This window comes from Mirounga angustirostris, unplaced genomic scaffold, assembly GCF_029215605.1.
Source record: "Mirounga angustirostris isolate CCGP_5_RB_7025 unplaced genomic scaffold, mMirAng1.0.hap1 SCAF_3, whole genome shotgun sequence".
Taxonomy (NCBI): Eukaryota; Metazoa; Chordata; class Mammalia; order Carnivora; family Phocidae; genus Mirounga; species Mirounga angustirostris.
Window position 1 is genome coordinate 126,995,953 of NW_026991711.1, and position 20,069 is coordinate 127,016,021.

The 20,069-nt window shown below is 40.4% G+C and overlaps 1 protein-coding gene across 15 annotated transcripts in view; it reads right to left on the minus strand.

The window, feature by feature from the left end:
- Positions 1 to 5,597: 5,597 nt before the first annotated feature.
- FAP (fibroblast activation protein alpha) overlaps positions 5,598 to 20,069 on the minus strand; it is a 74,891-nt gene continuing 60,419 nt past the window's right edge. For 5 of the 15 annotated variants that reach the window (XM_064586618.1, XM_064586619.1, XM_064586624.1 and 2 more), the window contains 5 exons: positions 17,873 to 17,927; positions 9,738 to 9,837; positions 8,623 to 8,687; positions 8,049 to 8,121; positions 5,598 to 5,995 (listed from right to left, as the gene is read on the minus strand). In XM_064586618.1, the coding sequence (XP_064442688.1) occupies positions 5,769 to 5,995; positions 8,049 to 8,121; positions 8,623 to 8,687; positions 9,738 to 9,837; positions 17,873 to 17,927 (520 nt within the window). In that variant the 3' untranslated portion in view covers positions 5,598 to 5,768. The other 10 variants (XM_045868743.3, XM_045868740.3, XR_006789609.3 and 7 more) reach the window with 10 other exon arrangements.

A 20,069-nucleotide genomic window follows, 5' to 3' on the forward strand; every position in this document is an offset into this window, starting at 1 on the left:
TAAGCTTCCTTGGACATTCAGGATTTCTATATTAGTTATTCCCAAAAGGCCACATTGTTTCAGAGAACATAGAGGTTCCTTTACAAGTGACTAATGATTCTCACACTTATACTAAATTCACTGATATGGAAAAGAAACTACTGGCTTCTGATTTAGACTATTAATTTCTTTATTTTTTAATTTTAATTCCAGTATAGTTAGCATACAGTGTTAGTTTCAGGTGTACAATATAGTGATTCAACAATTCTATACATTTCTCAGTGCTTATCAGGATAAGTGTACCCCTTATCGGGCGAAATAGGTGATGGGGACATCACCTATTTCGCCCATCCCCCTGCCACCCCCTTCTGGTAACCATCAGTGTGTTCTCCATAGTTAAGAGTCTGTTTTTTGGTTTGTCTCTTTTTTCTTTGTTCCTTTGTTTTGTTTCTTAAATTCCGCATATGAGTGAAATCATATGGTATTTGTCTTTCTCCGACTGACTTACTTCACTTAGGATTATCCCCTTCAGATCCATCCATGTTGTTGCAAATGGCAAGATTTCATTCTTTTTTTATGGATGAGTAATATTCCGTTATACATACCACATCTTCTTTATCCGTTTATCTATCAATGAATACTTGGGCCGCTTCTATAATTTGGCTATTGTCAATAATGCTGCAATAAATATCATACTATTAATTCCTTGAAAATGAATGAAAATGCCAACTAAAAAGGGGTTTACCTTATGGATCTAGCAAACTCTTAACAAAGTGCTTACTATATGGCAGACACTGTTAGCTCTATGAATAGCAACTAATTTAGACCTCCAAACAACCCTATGGGATAGGGCCTATTATTACCCTCAACTTCATATATAAGGAAGCTCAAGCAGGAAGAACTTATAATGGCTGAGCAACATTACACAGCTAATATGTTCCTGAGTTGGGATTCAAACCAGGTAGTGTACTTTTGGGTCTGTGCCCTTACCTATCAAAGCCCACTATCTCTAAAATGAGCTATAATGAACATATTATATTTAAAAGAATTGACATATGAACTGTCTTGTCTTTTAAAGATTTTATTTATTTATTTGAGACAGAGAGAATGAGAGAGAGAGAGCACATGAGAGGGGGGAGGGTCAGAGGCAGAAGCAGGCTCCCTGTCGAGCAGGGAGCCCGATGCGGGACTCGATCCCGGGACTCCAGGATCATGACCTGAGCCGAAGGCAGTCGCTTAACCAACTGAGCCACCCAGGCGCCCCTGTCTTGTCTTTTATTTGATAGGAAGAAATTTGTAATGTTGCAAAATATTACTTCAACCTTCAGACAGTAGCATTGTTTCTTTTGGTTATACAACATGCTTGTATATATTAAAGCATCATTACTTTTTATCATTTCTCAAAGCCTGAAATTCAGCTTAGTGCTGGTGTGGTAGAAACACTTTTTATGACATATTTAATATTTCCATTATGTCCATGAATATTGGAAAGGATGTCTCAATAACAAACAATATGTGTGAATGGATGGTAGTTTTTAACATATGAATGATTTTCCTACCATCTTAAATGTTTCATTAAGACATATATCTCAAAATTCTGCCCCTGGAAGAGTGAGAAAAATTCCTGCCCCCAATAATTAATGGCTAGCAAAGATGCTCCTGTTTTTGCTTGCCAATGGACAGTACTTAAGAAAGAAGGGAGATGAGTTGTCAAACCATGGCATCATGCCCTTTGCTTCATTTTTGCTCTCTCTTATTCACAGGATATAGATTCTGTATAACCACAGTGTGAGGGATGTAATGCTGTACCAACAAATATTTGTTAAAACACATTCTGTCAAAGCAATTTTTTTTTAAATAAGTAGAGTAAGTAATGGAATATTAATTAGAGGCCAATAGAGTGAAATTATACTGTGCTAGCCTGTCAAAGATATTACCTGTGTGTCAAAAAGAAGAGTTTATGACCGGCATGTTAGTATTACATGCCAATATTCTGAGCAGGTGGTCATTAGAGATTTTGCTAGGAGCCAGATCGTTTTCCCCATGAATAGCTTGGTAAGGTCCAAGCACTTATTTTTCCCTGAGTTAGAAATCATTCCACTTCAAATTGCCAAGGTACCTGTCCATAATGCCAAGGGAGTTGTTTTAGCAGTTCTCTCACAAGCTGAGAATGATTCACCAAGTTCAGAATTTTTAAATCTGTTTTATTGGATAAACTCAAAATATCTGCTTTATTGGATAAATTTAAAATATCTGTTAGGTGTCTTCTTTCTTCTTTACAAACAGCATAATTGAAAGCATTGTTTTGGTAAAATCGTCTCAGAAGACCACATAATCACCATTTAAATTAGTCCTAATTCATTTTACACTTGCTTATTTTACTGTTAACTTTCCCAGAACTGTAATTTTTTTTTTTTTTACAATTAGAACATCTGAATTTTAATTACATTACCATCAAGAAGCTCATTAAAGTCACTTAATTGGCAACATTTCCAAAAAAACCTTAGCTGGGTTTAATATATTTTAAAGAGTTACTGTCAAAGTATAATTTCACCATTACAAACAGCTTGGCAACAACATTTGCATAAAGATCTGTCAGTTTCTGAAAAATGCTCAAATGTTGGGAAAATCAGATTCGTTAAGTCGCCTTTACTGAAACAGTCTAGAAATGGAGAAATTGTGCATACGTTCATCTTTGTAAGACTCTTGTCCCCTGCAGGACCCAGAGTAGTACTGCCAGGCACAGCATAGGTATTCAGAAAATGTTTCTTGAAGGAAATACTTCATACATTTTAGGCTTTGGGGCAGACTTAAGATTTTTTTTAAAGCCTCAATACAAGTTCCTTCATTTACGTTAAATTTAATAAGATACCCATTTTCTCACTACTTTCTTATTCACATTAGGATATAGGAGATGGTCACTTAGAATATTGAAACCACTTAAAATAGCTCTAAGATTAGCACTGCAGGACTAACATTGGAGATTATTTTGAGATGATAACATTTTTTACGGTTTCCCTCTTACCCATATTAGAATCCCACCCCTATATGACTGGTGTCATTTGAATTTGCATTGTAGTTACATTCATTTTTCACCTATACAAGACTTCAAGTTTTGCTTATAGACATGTATTTTGTTTAATATACATGCATTTTGGGGAGGTAGAGGGTCACCTCTAGGACCTAAAACAGTGGCTTACATTTGTCCAATGGACGAATGAAAACCTCAAGTTTGTGAGAGATGAAGCATGATTAATTAGGGTGCTGGGACACCCTCCTCCCCAATCTCATATGCAAGAATAAAATGCAGTTAAAGGATAGTTATTGTTACAATTTGCTTCCTACAAATAGAAAAGGTCAGATGGGGCGCCTGGGTGGCTCAGTTGGTTAAACGACTGCCTTCAGCTCAGGTCATGATCCTGGAGTCCCTGGATCGAGTCCCGCATCGGGCTCCCTGCTCGGCGGGGAGTCTGCTTCTCCCTCTGACCCTCCTCCCTCTCATGCTCTCTGTCTCTCATTCTCTCTTTCTCAAATAAATAAATAAAATCTTTAAAAAAAAAATAGAAAAGGTCAGATGTTTTTAATCATCCCTTTTGGTTTGGCATCTTTCTATTAAATATTTCCCCTTTGTAATTTATGTATCTTTTATCCTCCATGCCCAAAGAAGAATCTAGTAAAGTGGTACAAAATGCGAACATTAAAAAACAAAACAAAACAAAACTGCCTCTCAAGTTGCTGCCTTGCTCTTCACTATATCCTTAAAGTCTTGCCCAGTGTCTGCTATACAGACAGACTTAACAAATACTTGTTGAATGAACGAATAAATACATAAACACATGCTGAATGTCTGAGGCGCACCTGGATGACTCTGCCTGAGGAGGTCAGGGGAGGCTTTAGCAACAGTAATGTAGAAAAATGAATCTTCCACAAACACAGATGCATTCACTCATTTATCGATCGCTGAGCTTCTACCATATGCCATGTTCCAAGATACGGTCTGTGAAGATTGCTAGGACAACACCATCCAATAGCACTGTCTGTGATGATGGGAATGTTCTACATCTAACATCTACAATATTATCTTGTAGACCGTGGAGAAGACTGGAGTTTTTTTACCTGGAATACTGGAACATTTCGATTTGTCTTTTAGAAGTTGCCTCTGCAGCAGTGGGAACCAGAGGCGTGAGGCTGGAGCCCTCTTATTGCATGCTGATATTAAACAACAGCTTTGCAGAATTCCACAAAGGCAGAAAAGACGTTGAAGGAACAAGATTTTCTTATTATTTGCACTTGCCCTGTTGTACCCCTTGATAGAGGATTAAGAAAGAACTGTTGCTTATTTTCCTCTCCCCAGCTGGAGAGAGTGGATGATGAGAATATTATGAGGACATCTGGACTTGCTTCTGAGGCTGCTCCAGGCAAAACAAAATGGGAAAGGAATAGCTTCTCTCTGCCCCGCATAACATCGGCAGTTGCATAGATGTGGGGAGGGGGTGCTATGGCCAGCCCTGAATCTGTGTGGGTGCTGCCCAAACTTCCTGACAGAGCACCCCTTCCTGACAGGTGCGGTGGGGCCATGTGGCGTGAGTGGGAGGCATGATTTCAGAAAGCGGTGGTAGAGAGAGCATTGGACAGAGAAATGTCTGACAATTCTAGAGGAGGCTGTGGTCTCTGATCTTAGAGGCCCCTTCCTGCCGTAACGCTGCATGCCTGGATGGGTTCTTCTGGCTGTAGAGCATGAGAGATCTGAAGAGAAACCAGAGCATGAGAGAAGGCACAAGGGTCTTCTAGCTGCAACTAGGAAGGATCAAGCTAGGGATGGGAAGAAATCGTCCAGAGCCATCTCGGGCCAGGAAACACATCAATGAAAAGTCCCCTAGGGAGAGGCTTCATGGATACTTCCAACATTCATTTAATAAATATCTTCTGGTGACCTGGGTCTTTTTAATTCGGTGGCAGTTACAGAGATGGAAGCTGCCCATAAGTTTCTAATTGATGGGGACCCTTACTGTCAGAGAGTCACCTTCGGGGTTGCAAGCATTATGGCTTTTTTTTTTTTTTCCTTTTTCAAAATGAGCTCAGTAATGTCAAACTCAAACCCCAGAAAAATCTCATAGATACAACATTTTTCCTTTCTAGCTGTGGATGTCCTTTTTATTTAATTGTTTTGCTTGCTTAGTTTGGTGTGGCTTAGCAATCTGAAGGCAGTTACCATTGCTAATTCTTGAAAGGGATACAAAATAAGAATGTTTCTAAATTTGAAGCATTTATTAAAAGGAGCCTGAATTCAAAATTCTGATTTTATCCCTGTTGAGTGCTTTTGGCTACGTTGAAGAAATCTGGGAGAAATTTCATAAACATTTCTTGGAGGTCCAGCATAGAGTGCAAACATCAGGATGCCTCTATGAAATGCATCTCGAACTTGATTTCTGAACAATGCTTTTTCATACTCTGAGCTATTCATTCCAGCATTTGGAATCCTAATTACAAAAATCCAAACTCTTCTAGATTCTTCTTCTCCATCCCCATCTAACGTGACTCATGTGCTTGCCTAGCACAAGCGTTTATTTTCTGTGATAAAACCGGAAGTTGAAATTAATGCACACAGACAAAATAACAGCACTTTAACTTCTGACTTTATTATTTTCCTCAAATGAACAGGTGATAAAACACTGTGTCCAAAGCAAAAGGCACGGTTCCCTTTTCTCTCCTTTCAGAGAGTGCCAGAAAATGTAAACAATGTTTGAGTTGAGCTTCTGAGTCTTAATCTTCCGCCAGCCTTTAGAACATCATTCGTCTGTCCCAGGATTTAACAGCATAAAGAGTAAAACAAGCAAGTGGTCTGAGGCATTTATACGAAGTGTTCCCACGGTGATACATCCCACTGTGATACAAGCTTGCGTCTGCGTCCTTCTTAGTCGGACAAAGAAAAACACTGCTTTAGGAAGCGGGTCATGTGGGTGTACAGGTGCTTCGTGGACAGGCCGGATATGCCATGGTTCTGGTCCGAGTACCACTGCAAGGCAGAGACCAGAGGCTGGAGTCACGCCCACGGCCACACAAGGCACCCAGCTTTGACTTTCTAATGCTCGCAGGTCCCGACCATTTTTCTAATGCTGTGATTGAAATTCTACTTAAGGGGCGCCTGGGTGGCTCAGTCGGTTAAGCGACTGCCTTCAGCTCGGGTCATGATCCTGGAGTCCCGGGATCGAGTCCCGCATCGGGCTCCCTACTTGGCAGGGAGTCTGCTTCTCCCTCTGCCCTCTTCCCTCTCGTGCTCTCTGTCTCTCATTCTCTCTGTCTCAAATAAATAAATAAAATCTTAAAAAAAAAAAGAAATTCTACTTAAGAGCACTTAACAAGATAGCTCACATGCAGACATTTAGAACAGGAAGACAGAAAAAGTCTTTTATTAACAGGGACTATTCTTTCCCATTCTTTAAGCTCGTATTTTATTTTATTTTATTTTATTTTATTTGTTTGTTTGTTTGTTTGTTTGTTTGTTTGTTTTCAGCTTATATTTTAGATCTTGGTGGCTGAGGTTTCACAATGGCTAGCATCTTGGGGGGTCAGGAGGCAGGTACGTGCTCCAGAGCTGGGTCTATCACTTTGCTCCTCTGGAGCTTGGTTTCCTCATTTGAAAAAATAAGGAGTTTGGATTTGATTTTCTCTAAGGCTTCTGCTAGCTCAAAAACTCTATGAGGCTTGTAGCCTCTGAAATCCAATTCCTCTCTGCTGCAGAAAATCCACAACACATATAACTGTAAACACCTTTCATAGGAGTTAAACATAGTATCATTAAAGTCACCCAGGAAGATGACGTTATACATTTAAACTTCATTGTTGGAGAGATGCTGGCGAGATTATTGTTTTTACTGAATAAAGGTGGATAGTGGTCATGATAGAATGCTATACACTTAGAAGGTGAATTTACGTTGGGGGGGGTCACGATTAAAAAAGATCAGATAAATCTCCCATCTCCCTTTGCAAATTATTTTAAAAAGCCCAATTTACAAAAATGGGGGTTTCCTTTTCGAGGTTCTCATTCAGGAAAAGCAAGTGAGGGAGAACTTCTGCTCCCTGAGGAGGGGAAGCTGCTGTCAGGGGTTGTCTCTCTTGCCGTGGTTTTCACCTTCCTTTTCCCTCTGTTGTCATTTCCGAGTCCTCGTGCCACCCACCCGGACTCTCCGGCTAGCTCATTCATTCATTCGCTCGGGGAACACTCCAGTTTCTGTGCTGGGCCAGACTTGTGTCAGGCACTGAGAACACATGGGTGAAAGAGTTCCCTAACTCTGAGTGGGGCTGCCTGACTTCAGGGAGCCTCTGTGGCCGCTGATAACATTCCCCAATCGCTCCTTACTGAATACGCGGAAGCTTTTCGCTGCTTTGGGACTCCCAGCTTTTGTGGGGATGCTAAGCATGCAGCTACATTATGTAAGCAGGATCACAGAACTATGGGATGTTCGAGCTAGAAGATCATCAATCTCACGGATGTCTTTATTTCAGATAGGACTCAACCGGATCCCCAGAGGTGACATGGGTCACCTCATGTCCTTCAGGGAGTTCATGGAAGATCCAAGACCCACTTGCTAATGTTCTGCCTACTCTACCCTACAGCCCGTTTGCCAGGTTTTTGTAAAATAATAATAATAATACTACTAATGAAAAATCAGATTCCTCCTTTGAGCTTACAGGTCTAAGGCCGTGAACGGGAGTAAAACGAAATCATGTACCATTGCCTGGAAATCCACTTGTGCATTAACCAGAGCTTTAGCAATCTGTGCTGAGTTTTGAAAGTGCACATTATCTGCAACAAAGAGAGAGAGTTAAAGTGCTGCTAAATACCAGAAAGCATCGAGTGACAATGTACTGCCTGCAAATGAACACCGACAATTATCTAGTCATGCGGTTGACATTGTCAGCAGTGAGTCATCGCACTCATTTGTGGAAATGTCCCTGACTCTTAGGTACTGACCCTGAGCACAGGCATAGGAGGATGCTTAATGTTTCTTAAACAAAGTGATGTTGGCTCAGTATTTTTATGTGTAAGAGTCTTGCTTAAACCTCACCATCTGCTGTTCCGTGGATGAGAAGATAGTCTACATTTCTGAAATATTCTGCTCTTGCCATCACAGTTGAATTCTGGAAAAGAGGAAAAATTAACATTTTAGTTGCTGCAAGTTCTAATAGAAAACTAGCTAAATCATTGTGCGATGGACTTAGCACCAATACTGAAATTATGTATTGCTTTGGTTGATAAATATTTAAGAGTCAGAGCAACACATTTTCATCATCATTTGCATTACTTCCATCTGATTCTTCGTTTGAAAAACGGGAAGTTTATGTGTCATATGTTACATATGAGTGAGACCTTAGGCATAAATGATGCCCGCTCAAGCTGTGTAGGGGTTGGGGGTGGGCAGGAGGATGCGGAAAAGGGAGGTGAGGGAAGGGAGGATGGGGAAAGAAAGAAGAGAATCCTAAGAGAGTGAATGTCTTCCTAGTGAGGTGTTTTGCAGCTAACAAAAGATCAGCGTATTTGCTTGGGGAGCCAGCAAAAGTATAAACTCTGAATGACTGCTTCAGAATTATTTAGCGCATTTGCAAGAAGTCAATGACCTAAATGAAACAGAAAACGCTTACTTTATAGTGCTTGAGGTTATCGTTCTTTGTTGGGAGGCCCATGAAGCGCTCTGTGTAGATAGATGCTATAAAATATACGAGAATATGTTGTTTACGTGTGATATGGGTCATTCCATTAACCAACAAGAACCCCCAGTTCGAGAACTGCTCGTCACCTTCCCCCGTGGAGCTGCTGAGGAAGGTTCCTGCTTGCCTTTACTGTAATGCTCCACCCAAGTCATTTGCTCTGCGATTTGCCTCAACAGGGCTAGAGAGGCAAAGGAGGAGACAGGCACAGCAAACATTAGAAAGGACTGATCTTAAGCTTTTTCTCTTCCACCCTTTGGTGGGGGAGATGTTTAGCTAGGAAAGACCTTATGGAATGACCTCATCGTATTTTTTAAAAAATCACAAATGCAGCCACCTCTTGTACTTTTATTGGTGTCTTAATTAATCTGGGATGGAACTATGTGCCCCCAGTCCTCCTCTCCCAACACACACACACACACACACACACACACACACACACATTTTTTTTTTTTTCTGAATAAAGATTGCCTGAGAGTTATAGTTGTCTCATTTCTACCCCAACCCAGGGACGAGGATCTGATGAAAGCTAATTTTTGTGCAATTATTAGAGTTAATTCCAAATAATCATCCTGCATTAATGTGAATCATAAAAATAGGCACCCACGGGAGGTGTACTTCTTAACAAAATTTTTTTGTGGCTCTGGTTTCTGGAGCAATGGACCTGGCGACTGCAAACTGTGACTTGGAGGTGAATAGTTTGGCTCCGCCCAACTTTGCGTAAAATGTATTTACAGGCCACCCGTGTGCCTGCAAAAACACAGACTCGGCTCTGGTTTTAAAGGTTTGGTGTATCAGGAGGCACCAGGTTTCGGGGAGAGGATCACATACATTGGGTTTTGGAAGAGTCCTCCCTCACTCTTAAGATTTCTTTGATTGTTGCAACATGATTACAATGCATCATATAAACCACCTCGCTTCTAGATTATGCTTTCCCCAGTGAAGCTGGGGTGAATTTTACTGCATAATTTGTTTTCCTAGCAACCTCAAATATAGAGTAATTATGTGTTAAATGTTTTCGCAGCCACAGTTATGAAATGTTTCCATACCGTAATATTCCCAGCTGGAGACAGGAGCCACTGCTATCCCACATTTGAAAAGACCGGTTCCTGAAGCAAGGGCCAGGGATGAAACATAGCCTCCGTAGGACTGTGGAGACATCATTACAAGTCAGTCCCAGATTTGCTTTCAGAAAGTCTCCAACATCGTTTTACAGCAACTCTGCTCACAATAAGTACTGATGGGAGCTGGGGATATGCATGGGGCAGATTAAATGTCTATCTTGCACCCCTGGCAGCAAGCTCCACCTGACACAGCATCATTTCACCCCCAGTAAACTAAAAATACTTGGTGTGCTGATTGGAGCATGGTAGGGGCAGTTGAAGAGATATTTATAAGTGCAACTTTTCTGCCCCAATTTTTTTTTCCTCTCTATTTTTCCAATGAGGGCCTTGCCAGAGCAAAACCAGGATTGTACTTGAAAGAAATGCACAAAGAAAGGAGATTATTCTCCAAATGTAAAAGCGGGATACTTCCCACAGTCTGCAAAAGTCCTGTAAGACAATACTCACATCTGTGTATTTACTTATTGGTTTTCATAATAGAACAACAAGGGTAAGACATAAGAACCTTTTGGATAGTTAAGGACATGGCCAGAGTTTGTGTATAATGTAGTGTTACATATTCTGTTCTGAGGGGGGATTTCTGGCATAGCAGCTCAAAGGAGGAAAAGCCACTGGTGTCTTTAAAAGTCTTACATAGCCCCCCACAAATTGAATGGAAAAACAAAGAAATACAAAAGGAGTCAGGAGTAGGGTTAGCTCTCATCAATTTTCTTCCCCAAGGAATCAGGGAGATGATTCAGAAATGTGACCCTGATAACAGGAGCTGTCTGCCCATGTCACTTGGAAATTTGAACCTTGTCCTAAAAGTGAAGAAATGAACACAATAAGGTGGCATCTCCCCCGGAAGTGAAATTTGGGCTGTGGAAACATGCTTGAGAGAGAGGCTTCTCCTGGGAATGTGGACTAAACAGTGCTCTGGGTCCTGAACCCCCAAAATGTGTGTGCTAGATCAGGAAGTGATTCTCGGTGCATATTCTTGCCCCAACACAGGAACGTTCCCCACAAGTCACCAGAGGACAGTGGGACTTTCCAACTAGGAATGGGCCTTGTATTTAGGACCTTATTACCACAAACCTCTGGGGGCCATTTTCCCTTAGGTCAGCAGAGATCATATCACCCTTTGCCACAGAGAAGTCAGTCTTCAGAGAGGGTGAAAGAGTGAGAAGGGAGAGTTCACAGAGTGAGAGACAGATCGGCAGACAGAGGACAGACATGCTAATGAGGGCAAATCATTGGGAGGGCTCTATTCTTAACCCACGAAATACATGGAATGGGGGGATAAGTTAAACAATCTTGCTGAATTCATGAGGTAAAGGAAGAATTTTTTAACTAGTGTACAGTTGTATGTTTCCAGTTCTGGGGAATTTTATTGAGGACCCTTGGTGACAAAACACAGAATAGAAGAAGCAGCTCCAATTATATCATGCCCTCCTTTTATTATACTTAGAGAAGAACTAAAACATGTTCTAATAGGGGAAAATATATTTTAAAAACGGAAGGAACAGTGGGTTTGAAAATCATTTTGGTAAGTGAAAATTTTCACTTATAAAAATGATTTGCTTTGATTCGTAGGTTAGCAACGACTATTACTGAAATGGAAGTCCTCTCCTTCTTTCTTTTAGGCTCAACTGAGAGGAAAGTAAGCTGAGTTAGAAATATTATTGTTTGTGGTTGTATTGGAAAAGTGTGTTCACTACCAGTAACAACGGTGGGTCCTGCTGAAATAGCGTGAAGCGAGATTTGAAATGGAAAGCATTTACACATGGTAAAAAGGGTTTTCAACACTTCTGTTCGAAATCTTACAAATTATTAACCTGTATCTACTCAGTGATTAGAGAGTAGTGCTGTCCCTAAATACAATTTCCGTGTTTCCAGGACGAATACGAATTGTCTCTAGGAATTTGTAAGAGCAAAACTAGTGTAGCAGCACAACAAAAGTAGGTGTTCTTTAAATTCTCAGGCGGCTTAGAAAAGCGATTCCTATTGTAGAAATGAAGAGGAAATAAAATAAACCCGCGTTGACTTTTTTCTGCTCTCCCATGGGTGGGGTTCCAAGGCAGAGTGGGTGGCTGTCGCAAGAAAGGAACCCACGGAGCAGATTGGCCATGAGAATGCTAGAATTTTGTCCTTTGCACTTAGATGCCTTGCCATTTTGTTTAAACGAAGGATATCTTTAAAAACATTCTTAGAAGGGCACAGAATTTTGAGGGGTTTATAGAACGCTCTTCTGTGAGCCGTAATGCACACTGGAACATTCTACCTACAGGCAGTTATAATGAATAGCTAACGTTTGTACGGCCAAGGCTCTTGCAACCTTCTTGGAGGACCCACACTCTCTGTTTCCCTTCTCCCTCCTCAGATGTTCCCCTGCTTGTCGGCTCTCCTGATGTTCTCTGGACTCTCCAGGCATGATCTAGCCCCAGGACTTGCACAAAGGCTGCCGCCTTCCGCCTAGAACCCTCTTTCCCCAGGATACGGCCATGGCTCGCTTCCTCCCCATTTCAAGTCTTAACCCAGAGAGAGTCGCACCTGTCCTTCTCATCTACAATGCACCAACCCTGCATCATGCTCCTATCTTTTTGTGTTTTGTTTTTCACCAGAGCACTCGTCATCGTTTAACATCCTGTTCATTGTACTTATTTGTCCTGCTTATTGTCTTCCTTCCCAACTGTTCCCAACTCCATAAAGGTAGACATTTTCATCTGCCTGGTTAATGAATGTATCCCCATCGCTGACAACATGGCGTAGAACACAGAGGGGAATAGAATCAAATAGTCGGGGCGCCTGGGTGGCTCAGTCATTAAGCATCTGCCTTCGGCTCAGGTCATGATCCCAGGGTCTTGGGATCGAGCCCCACATCGGGCTCTCTGCTCAGTGGGAAGTTTGATTCTCCCTCTCCCACCCCCTCGCTTGTGTTCCCTCTCTCGCTGTCTCTCTCTGTCTGTCAAATGAATAAATAAAATCTTAAAAAAAAAAAAGAATCAATATTTGTCAAATATATCACTTTCCTGTTAACTCAGCTCATCCTCAAAGGACCCCGGTGAGGAAATCACGGCTGCCTTTCACGACGAGGAAGCCGTGGCTGGAGGGAACTTAGAGGGCTCTGGGAGTCAGGAAGCAGCAGAGCTGGGACTCAAAGGCAGGACACTTGCCTCTACAACCCATGACTTTCCTCTCTGTCCTTGCACTGGGGCAAACCTCATCGGGGGACTTTAAGTTTGGAGTCTAATGTAGTCTCATTAGAGGTGCATTTGTCCTACTTTTACATCGTTGATCGCACATAGCAATTCAAATTGCTTATAATTAGTCACTGGAAGAGAAAGGAACTAAGATTAAATCATGAACTAATGCTTATTCAACACCACCTGGCTAGGCCTATATTAACAAAGCAAGGCCCACGAATGAGGTTGTTATTCTAATAATTTAGGCAAAACCCCTGCTGCTCTTCAATTGTCAGAATAATTACTTCAATTTTTCTTCGCATAAACCAGGGTTTTGCAACCTCAGCACGGTTGACATTTTGGGCTGGGTAATTCTTTTTTGTGGGGACCTGTCCTGTGCATTGTGGGATATTTAACAGCATCTCTGGCCTCGACTCATTAGCTGCCAGTAGCACTCCCCCAGTTGTGACAACCACAAATGACTCCAGACATTGCCAAATGTCCCCTGAGGTGCAAGATGGCCTGGTGAAGAACCAGCCATAGCAGACACATCCTAGGCATGGTGCTGGGGGCCTGGTGGATATCTAATAAACAGCCAAGAACAGAGCTACTGGATTTTGGTTTGTGTGAGCCAGAAATATAAAAGGGTAAGATAAAAACGCTTCCTTTCCCCTTCTTAATCAGGATTATGGAGGCAAACATAAGATTTGCAGCTTATTTGCCAACTGACTACCAAAAATGTCTGGGGTCAGCTTTAGTATATGTCTCAGACTGCTAACCTGCCTAACGCTTCATGGAAACAGATACTTTCTTCCTTGATATGAGACACACTAATGGCTAAGGAACGCTCACGGTCATTCTCAACAGCTTCCTCTTCCACATCTCCAGTTTCCCACAGGTCCCTGTTTATTATACTAGAAAACAGCACTTGAAGCTCTCACCTCTTCCCACCTCCTACTTCACTGTTTGAATTCAGGCCCTTGGTATTTGTGGCCAATATTACTGCTCCCTAAATCCTTGGCCCACTCCCTCCCCCACCTCAGACCATCCTTCGCCCTGTGGCCAAGAGTATCTTTCTAAGACACCAATTCTATTCCCTATTGACTTCAAGAGCACGTTTCAAAAAAGGATCCATGGAATCAAATACCTTTTGGTAATACTATATTAATCAAAATTTAACAGGATTCTTTACTGTTCTTTCACCAAGCCAATATACACTATTATGTAGAATTCATGATTTACCGTATTGTTAGACCCAGAGGACCTTTTCCTGAAAAAGTCCTTGGTATTTTTTTTTTTTAAAGATTTTATTTATTTATTCATGAGAGACAGAGAGAGAGAGAGAGAGGCAGAGGGAGAAGCAGGCTCCCAAGGAGCAGGAAGCCCGATGCGGGACTCAATCCCAGGACCCTGAGATCATGACCTGAACCGAAGGCAGACGCTTAACCATCTGAGCCACCCAGGCGCCCAAGTCCTTGGTATTAATAAGATACATTTGGGGGAACACTGACTTACGGGATTAAATTTAGTTTAAATAACATCATTGGTGTATGGGATGGCCAAGTATTATGCTAAACATTTGAGAAAAAAATTTAAAAAAAATACAAAGTCCATTCCCTCGATGAGCTTACATTCTCATGGGAGAAATCAATAGATAGACAAAATAAAACATGATAATTCCTAGAAGAGCAGTATAAAGAACTACTGGAGCACAAAGAAAGTCATATCTGAGTTGGGTTTTAAAGAGTAAGTAGGAGTTTTCCATTTTGGAGGCAGAGGAGCAGGATGGGAGAAGATGGACACATTTCAGGTTGCAGGGAAAAGTCAAATTATTCATAAGGCGTGGGGGAGAAGTGGAAAGAGATGAGGCCAGAAAAGCAGGTTACAGCCAGATTGTCAAGGGCTTTGCATGCAAGGAAATAAGTTTGGGCACAAGGTCAAGGTCAATATGTGGCCTTAGAAAATATATAAGCATATAAGCAGAAAAGCAACATGGTAAGAATTGTGTTTTGGAATAGCAACTTCATTAGCAACATTGCAGCTTGTGAGGTCAAAGCAGGAAGGCTAGTTAAGAGGCAACTGGAATAGTTAAACTGGTACCACCCAATGGTCCATGGACCAAAAGAATCAGCATTACCTGGGATCTTGTCAGAAATGCAAATCCTTGGGGCTCACCCTGGACTATGGAATCAGAATCTCTAGTGGTAGGGCCCTGGAAACTGTTTCAACAAGTTCTCCACGTGATGCTTATGTAAGCTAAATTTTGAGAAGGTCTGATCTAAATTACATATGAAGAAACTTGAACTAAAGCACTGGCAGTGGGGATGATGAGACCAGATTTAGATTTTTGAAGGTAGAATTGACAGAACTTACTAACCAATGGCATGTTGGAGTCAGGGAACAAGAGAAGTTGAAAATAGCTCTGAATTTACTAATTTGGGTGACTAGGTGTGTGGTGAGGTCCTTTAATAAAGATGAGGACTTGTTTTAAGTAGACTATAACAAGTTTAGCTTGTGTAGGTTAGGCTTGAGGCTCCAGTCAGACATTTGGGATAGATGGTCAGTGAGCATTTGGAACATGGAACTCAGAAGAGAGCTGGGGGCTAGTGACAGGGATCTGAGAGTCAGCACCATCTTTGAAATTACATGGGTTTTCCCAAGGAAGTGAAAAACAGTGAGATTCATGGCCAGACCCTGAAAAACACTGACATTTAAAGAATGAATGGAAAATTTAAAAAATAAATAAATACAAAAATAAAGAATAAATGGAGTGTAATGATCATGGAGACATAGAAAAATAGGAGAAATGTGTCACAGATCCATAGATAGAGCCCATTCTCCTTTATGCAGTCTAAAAGGCCTCCTGTTAATCTGGCTAACTCCCTACCCAAATTCCTTTCCTTCACCTTCCTCACCACATGCCTTACACGTCTGAAGTTTCCAGCATCCAGACCAACCACACCCTACTCACTGTTACCTCAGGACCCTGTCAAGGCTGTCTTCATTCTCGGGAATGCACCATTATTGACCTATCTTCACTCATTTCTGAATCTCCCCTTAACTCTCACAGCCAGGATTAACTACTCTGCTCCCTCGTGTTTTCCACCACAAGTTGTATCTGTCTTAACAGTTGGAACATTGCCGAGCAATTGCTTTTTTACTGTTTTATCTAATAAAGGGCCAGAGCTATAACTTATTCATCTTTTCATCTTCCAAAGAACCTAATATAAGACCTAGTTGAGATCCAATAAAAATTTACTACATTGGTGTAAGAATGCATGAGTCAGTGATCAGATGGATGGATTAAATAAATCATAAAGAATTGATAAAAAAAAAACACAGTATAGTATTAAGGTCTTTTTCCCTCAGGATCTTCTGGGTCCTGCTGATTTAGGGGTTGCTCAAATGTTGCATCCATTGGCAGTTCACTTATTCCTTCTTGTGCGCATGCTCTCAGGATTTACCTCACAATCACTGCCTTGTTGGAAAGTAAGCAATAAAGGGGACCTAATATACAACCTCTCCTAGAAGCATTTGCATAGACATGGTGAGAATCTCTTATTGAAGAATTTCAGACTGATATGGATGTATTTTGGGGTGCTGAGTGGGTTCTTTAAATCATCCCACATAAATGGTTCTCTACCAAACTAATACCAGGATGTTCTAGAAATGAAATTAAAAGTTCCACTTTATGGTTATTTCAAAGCCTGCAGTAAAAGCAAAGTAAAACTGTAAGAGAAATGTTAATGATTATATGTAAGTGTTCAGCATGAAATCTGAATCTTTCAAAAATTTACTTTAGGAAATTTCATAAAAATGGATGGTAGAAGAGATCTTATCTGAAATATTTCACTATAAAAATATTTCATTTATTTCCACCCATTTGAATTCCGTTCTGTTTAGATATTTAACATTTGATAGTTTTAAGAAGGACCAAATGGCTTGAAGTAACAACTTTCCACAAATTCATAACAGCTCTTCATCTGGTCACTGAGCTGAGAGCTGAGCCGGAGCCTGCAGACTCCCTTCAATATTGGGTTTCATTCCCTCCATCTTGTGCAGGCCGCTCTCAGAGAAAACAGCCAAGAAAAACAACCCAAGCACAAACGGCTGCAAATTGACTTGCAAATGTACAAATTCAGACCAAAAAGTGAAACAGGAAATCTTCTTTGAAGGGTAATTATCATAATTTATAATGGGCAAATCTAAACTCTTTCCAATATTTCTCTAAACTTTCCAGTGACTTCATTGCCCATGATTGGGAAGTTTTGCCACTTCCTTTTTATGTGTATTTTGAAAAACTGCTTAGCTCCTCAAATATGGGCAATTATCTCCATGACCTATAACTCAGAAACTAAATTATACTTCTCTCCCATTGGTACAAATTAATATTAGGCCTAGTAAAATAATTTGATTACAAAAAAAAAAAAAAAAGAAAAGAAAAAAAGGAATCAAAACAGCCAAGATATGCCTGGGGTAAGCTAGGTACTAGGGAATTTATATTTTAAAAGTTCCTGTGATTTCAAACGTTAGCTTAGCTTTTCATAAAAATGAAATGATGAGATAGAAAAGATACATATTAACTCTAAAATAACAAAAGAAATTACACCTCTGATGAATATAGTTCAGTTCAGTATACTATAATACAAAAAAAAAAAAAAGTAAAAATGTGTCAATTACGACTTAGTTTGCTATATGAGGAAGAAACTAAATGATTGGAAAAAAGGAACACTTAAAGCCACCACTTTGAAGCCTAGATTATCCAAATTGACTGTTTCCATTGACAGATTAAATGATGTTGCAACATTAACATTTCATGAGAAACCTTATAAGCACACACTTTAGAAAATTATGATTGTTGAACTGAATAACAGGCATAAAACATATAAAACAACTCACCCAGCCCCATATGGCTATTCTTTTTTCATCAATGAAACCCATTTCTATGAATTTTCTAAAGAAAAGAAACAAATTTTTAGAATTTTAAGTGTGTACACATGACATTTACTTCCTTACACAAGCATATTTAATCTGAAGATTTAATAGAAATGCTCCATTTTCTTTGTTTAAACACATGCATAATAACACTGCACTTAACAAATAATTAAAAGAATATTATCGTGTTTTCTGCAAAGGATAAAATGGATCCTTTAGACTCTACTGTACATCTGTTGAGTAGTACTTCTAAGGCTGCAGGTCTAGCATCCTGATTGTGTGAGCGAGTTACTTGGGACTCAGAGAGGTCAAGGCCCAGGCTTACAGTAACACAGGAAGTCATAGCACCACGACTAGGACCAAATTTCCAAATCCCCAGATTTGAGGAAAAAAAGATTTTTGTTATTGCTGCTTTAAATTTTATCAATCTTAAATGCTTAGATCTTAGTGATAATCACCACCTTGTTTTGGCATCCATGGAATAATATCCATCCCTCTCCCATTTCATACTTAGGGACCCTCAATTTATCATGGTATGGATAATTATGCATGTCTTTTAGGATATGGACATGATTATTTTGAGTTCCATCATAGAAGAGCCTTCCTTTGAAAACTGTTTTGAAAATAAATATCTTCTTAGGAGCAAGGGACCATGCTGAAGGGCAACCTTTAAAAAGTCATGGGAAGCCCTCAGAAATGCAACTTTGCAAAGCTGGTACAGGATAGGAATGTTTTAGGCTAATTTATCCCAGGCCTCCTTGAGGGTTGGTGTTCTAGAGCAATTGTGATTTATTTTGGGAATGGTTTGATTCCCAAAACTCAGGGAACTCTAAGAAAAACAGAAGCAGTGGAAGAAAAAAAAAATAAGGGGGATGAGCCATTGCAGAGACCAGGATGCGACAGTAGCAGGAAGGAGGGGAGGAGAACAAAGTAACACACAGGGAGCCAGAAAAATACGATTTTTTTGTTCCCTTTAGATATGTAATGCCCTTTCTCATTCTTCTCTGGAAGTAAAATGGAATGGTTTTATTAGTTGAATAATGGAGTTTCTTATAGGGATTTCACAGCAACCATTTTGCTTGTTGCATTGATTCAACATGCACGTTTCCAATGCACAGAGGAGTTGGGCAAATGCCCGGGACCAACAGATGGGAAGAAGCCCCGTCAGTCACAGCTTACCCTACACCGATTCTGAGGGACACTGAGGAGTCTACGGGGAAGAAATGCAGCAGCAAACAGAGAGTTGTTACCTGTGTGGATGCTGTTCATGGTAAAACAGAGAAAATGTGCAGCAAACTGTGGCATTTCAGCAATTCTTCCATTAACTTCAAAAGCCAAATGAAAGAGGAAAAGGTTCACTTTCTTTGTTAGGAAAAAAAAATCTTTCCACTACTGCTGGAAGACAGTTCTGAGCCATAAAATCAATTTCGATTTTATGATCTCCCAGAAGCTAGCAATCATATTGCCTTGCACCTGGGGTAAAAGCAAATAGCAGGTGATACATGGGAGCAGGAAATTCTTAACAGCTCCCTTCCTCGCTTTATTCTGGAAGGATGACATTTACAAGAAATGATAGTGCAATAGTTAACATGGAAATGAAACATTAACACTTAATGTGGCAGGACTAGGTTAAAGGTTAGCTAGATAATCTGAGCACTCTGAGGCCAAAAGGCTCCATAAAATTTACCTCCAAATTCTGGAGCGCTCTCAGAAGGGTTATCAGAAACACTATTGATAATGTGGTTAAATAAAGAAAAATGTTAGTAACAAATGAAAAAGCATTTTGGAGGCTGGACTGAACTTTACAACTTTTCTCGCATAAGAACGGCCCTAGACCAAAGGTCAATTTGGAATCCTAGGGATCAATTATTATTCTATTTTGGAATTGTCCTTATTGATACCATGTATAACAGTATGACATGATATTTTCTCACCACCAACCTTCTAGTTATTGTGGGAAATGTGGGAATGTCAAAAAATGCCAAATATACCCCAAATGAGTAGAACTGACCCTATAACTAACAAAGTTTATGGGTCCACGTATGTACCATTTGCAGGGAAGCCTGATGAAAGCAGTTCCCAGTTTCACTTACGCTTTGACCTCACAAGCATCTCCTTTGAAGCATTCTCTTTTGTGTAGTCAAAGTTGTGAGGTTGTCTG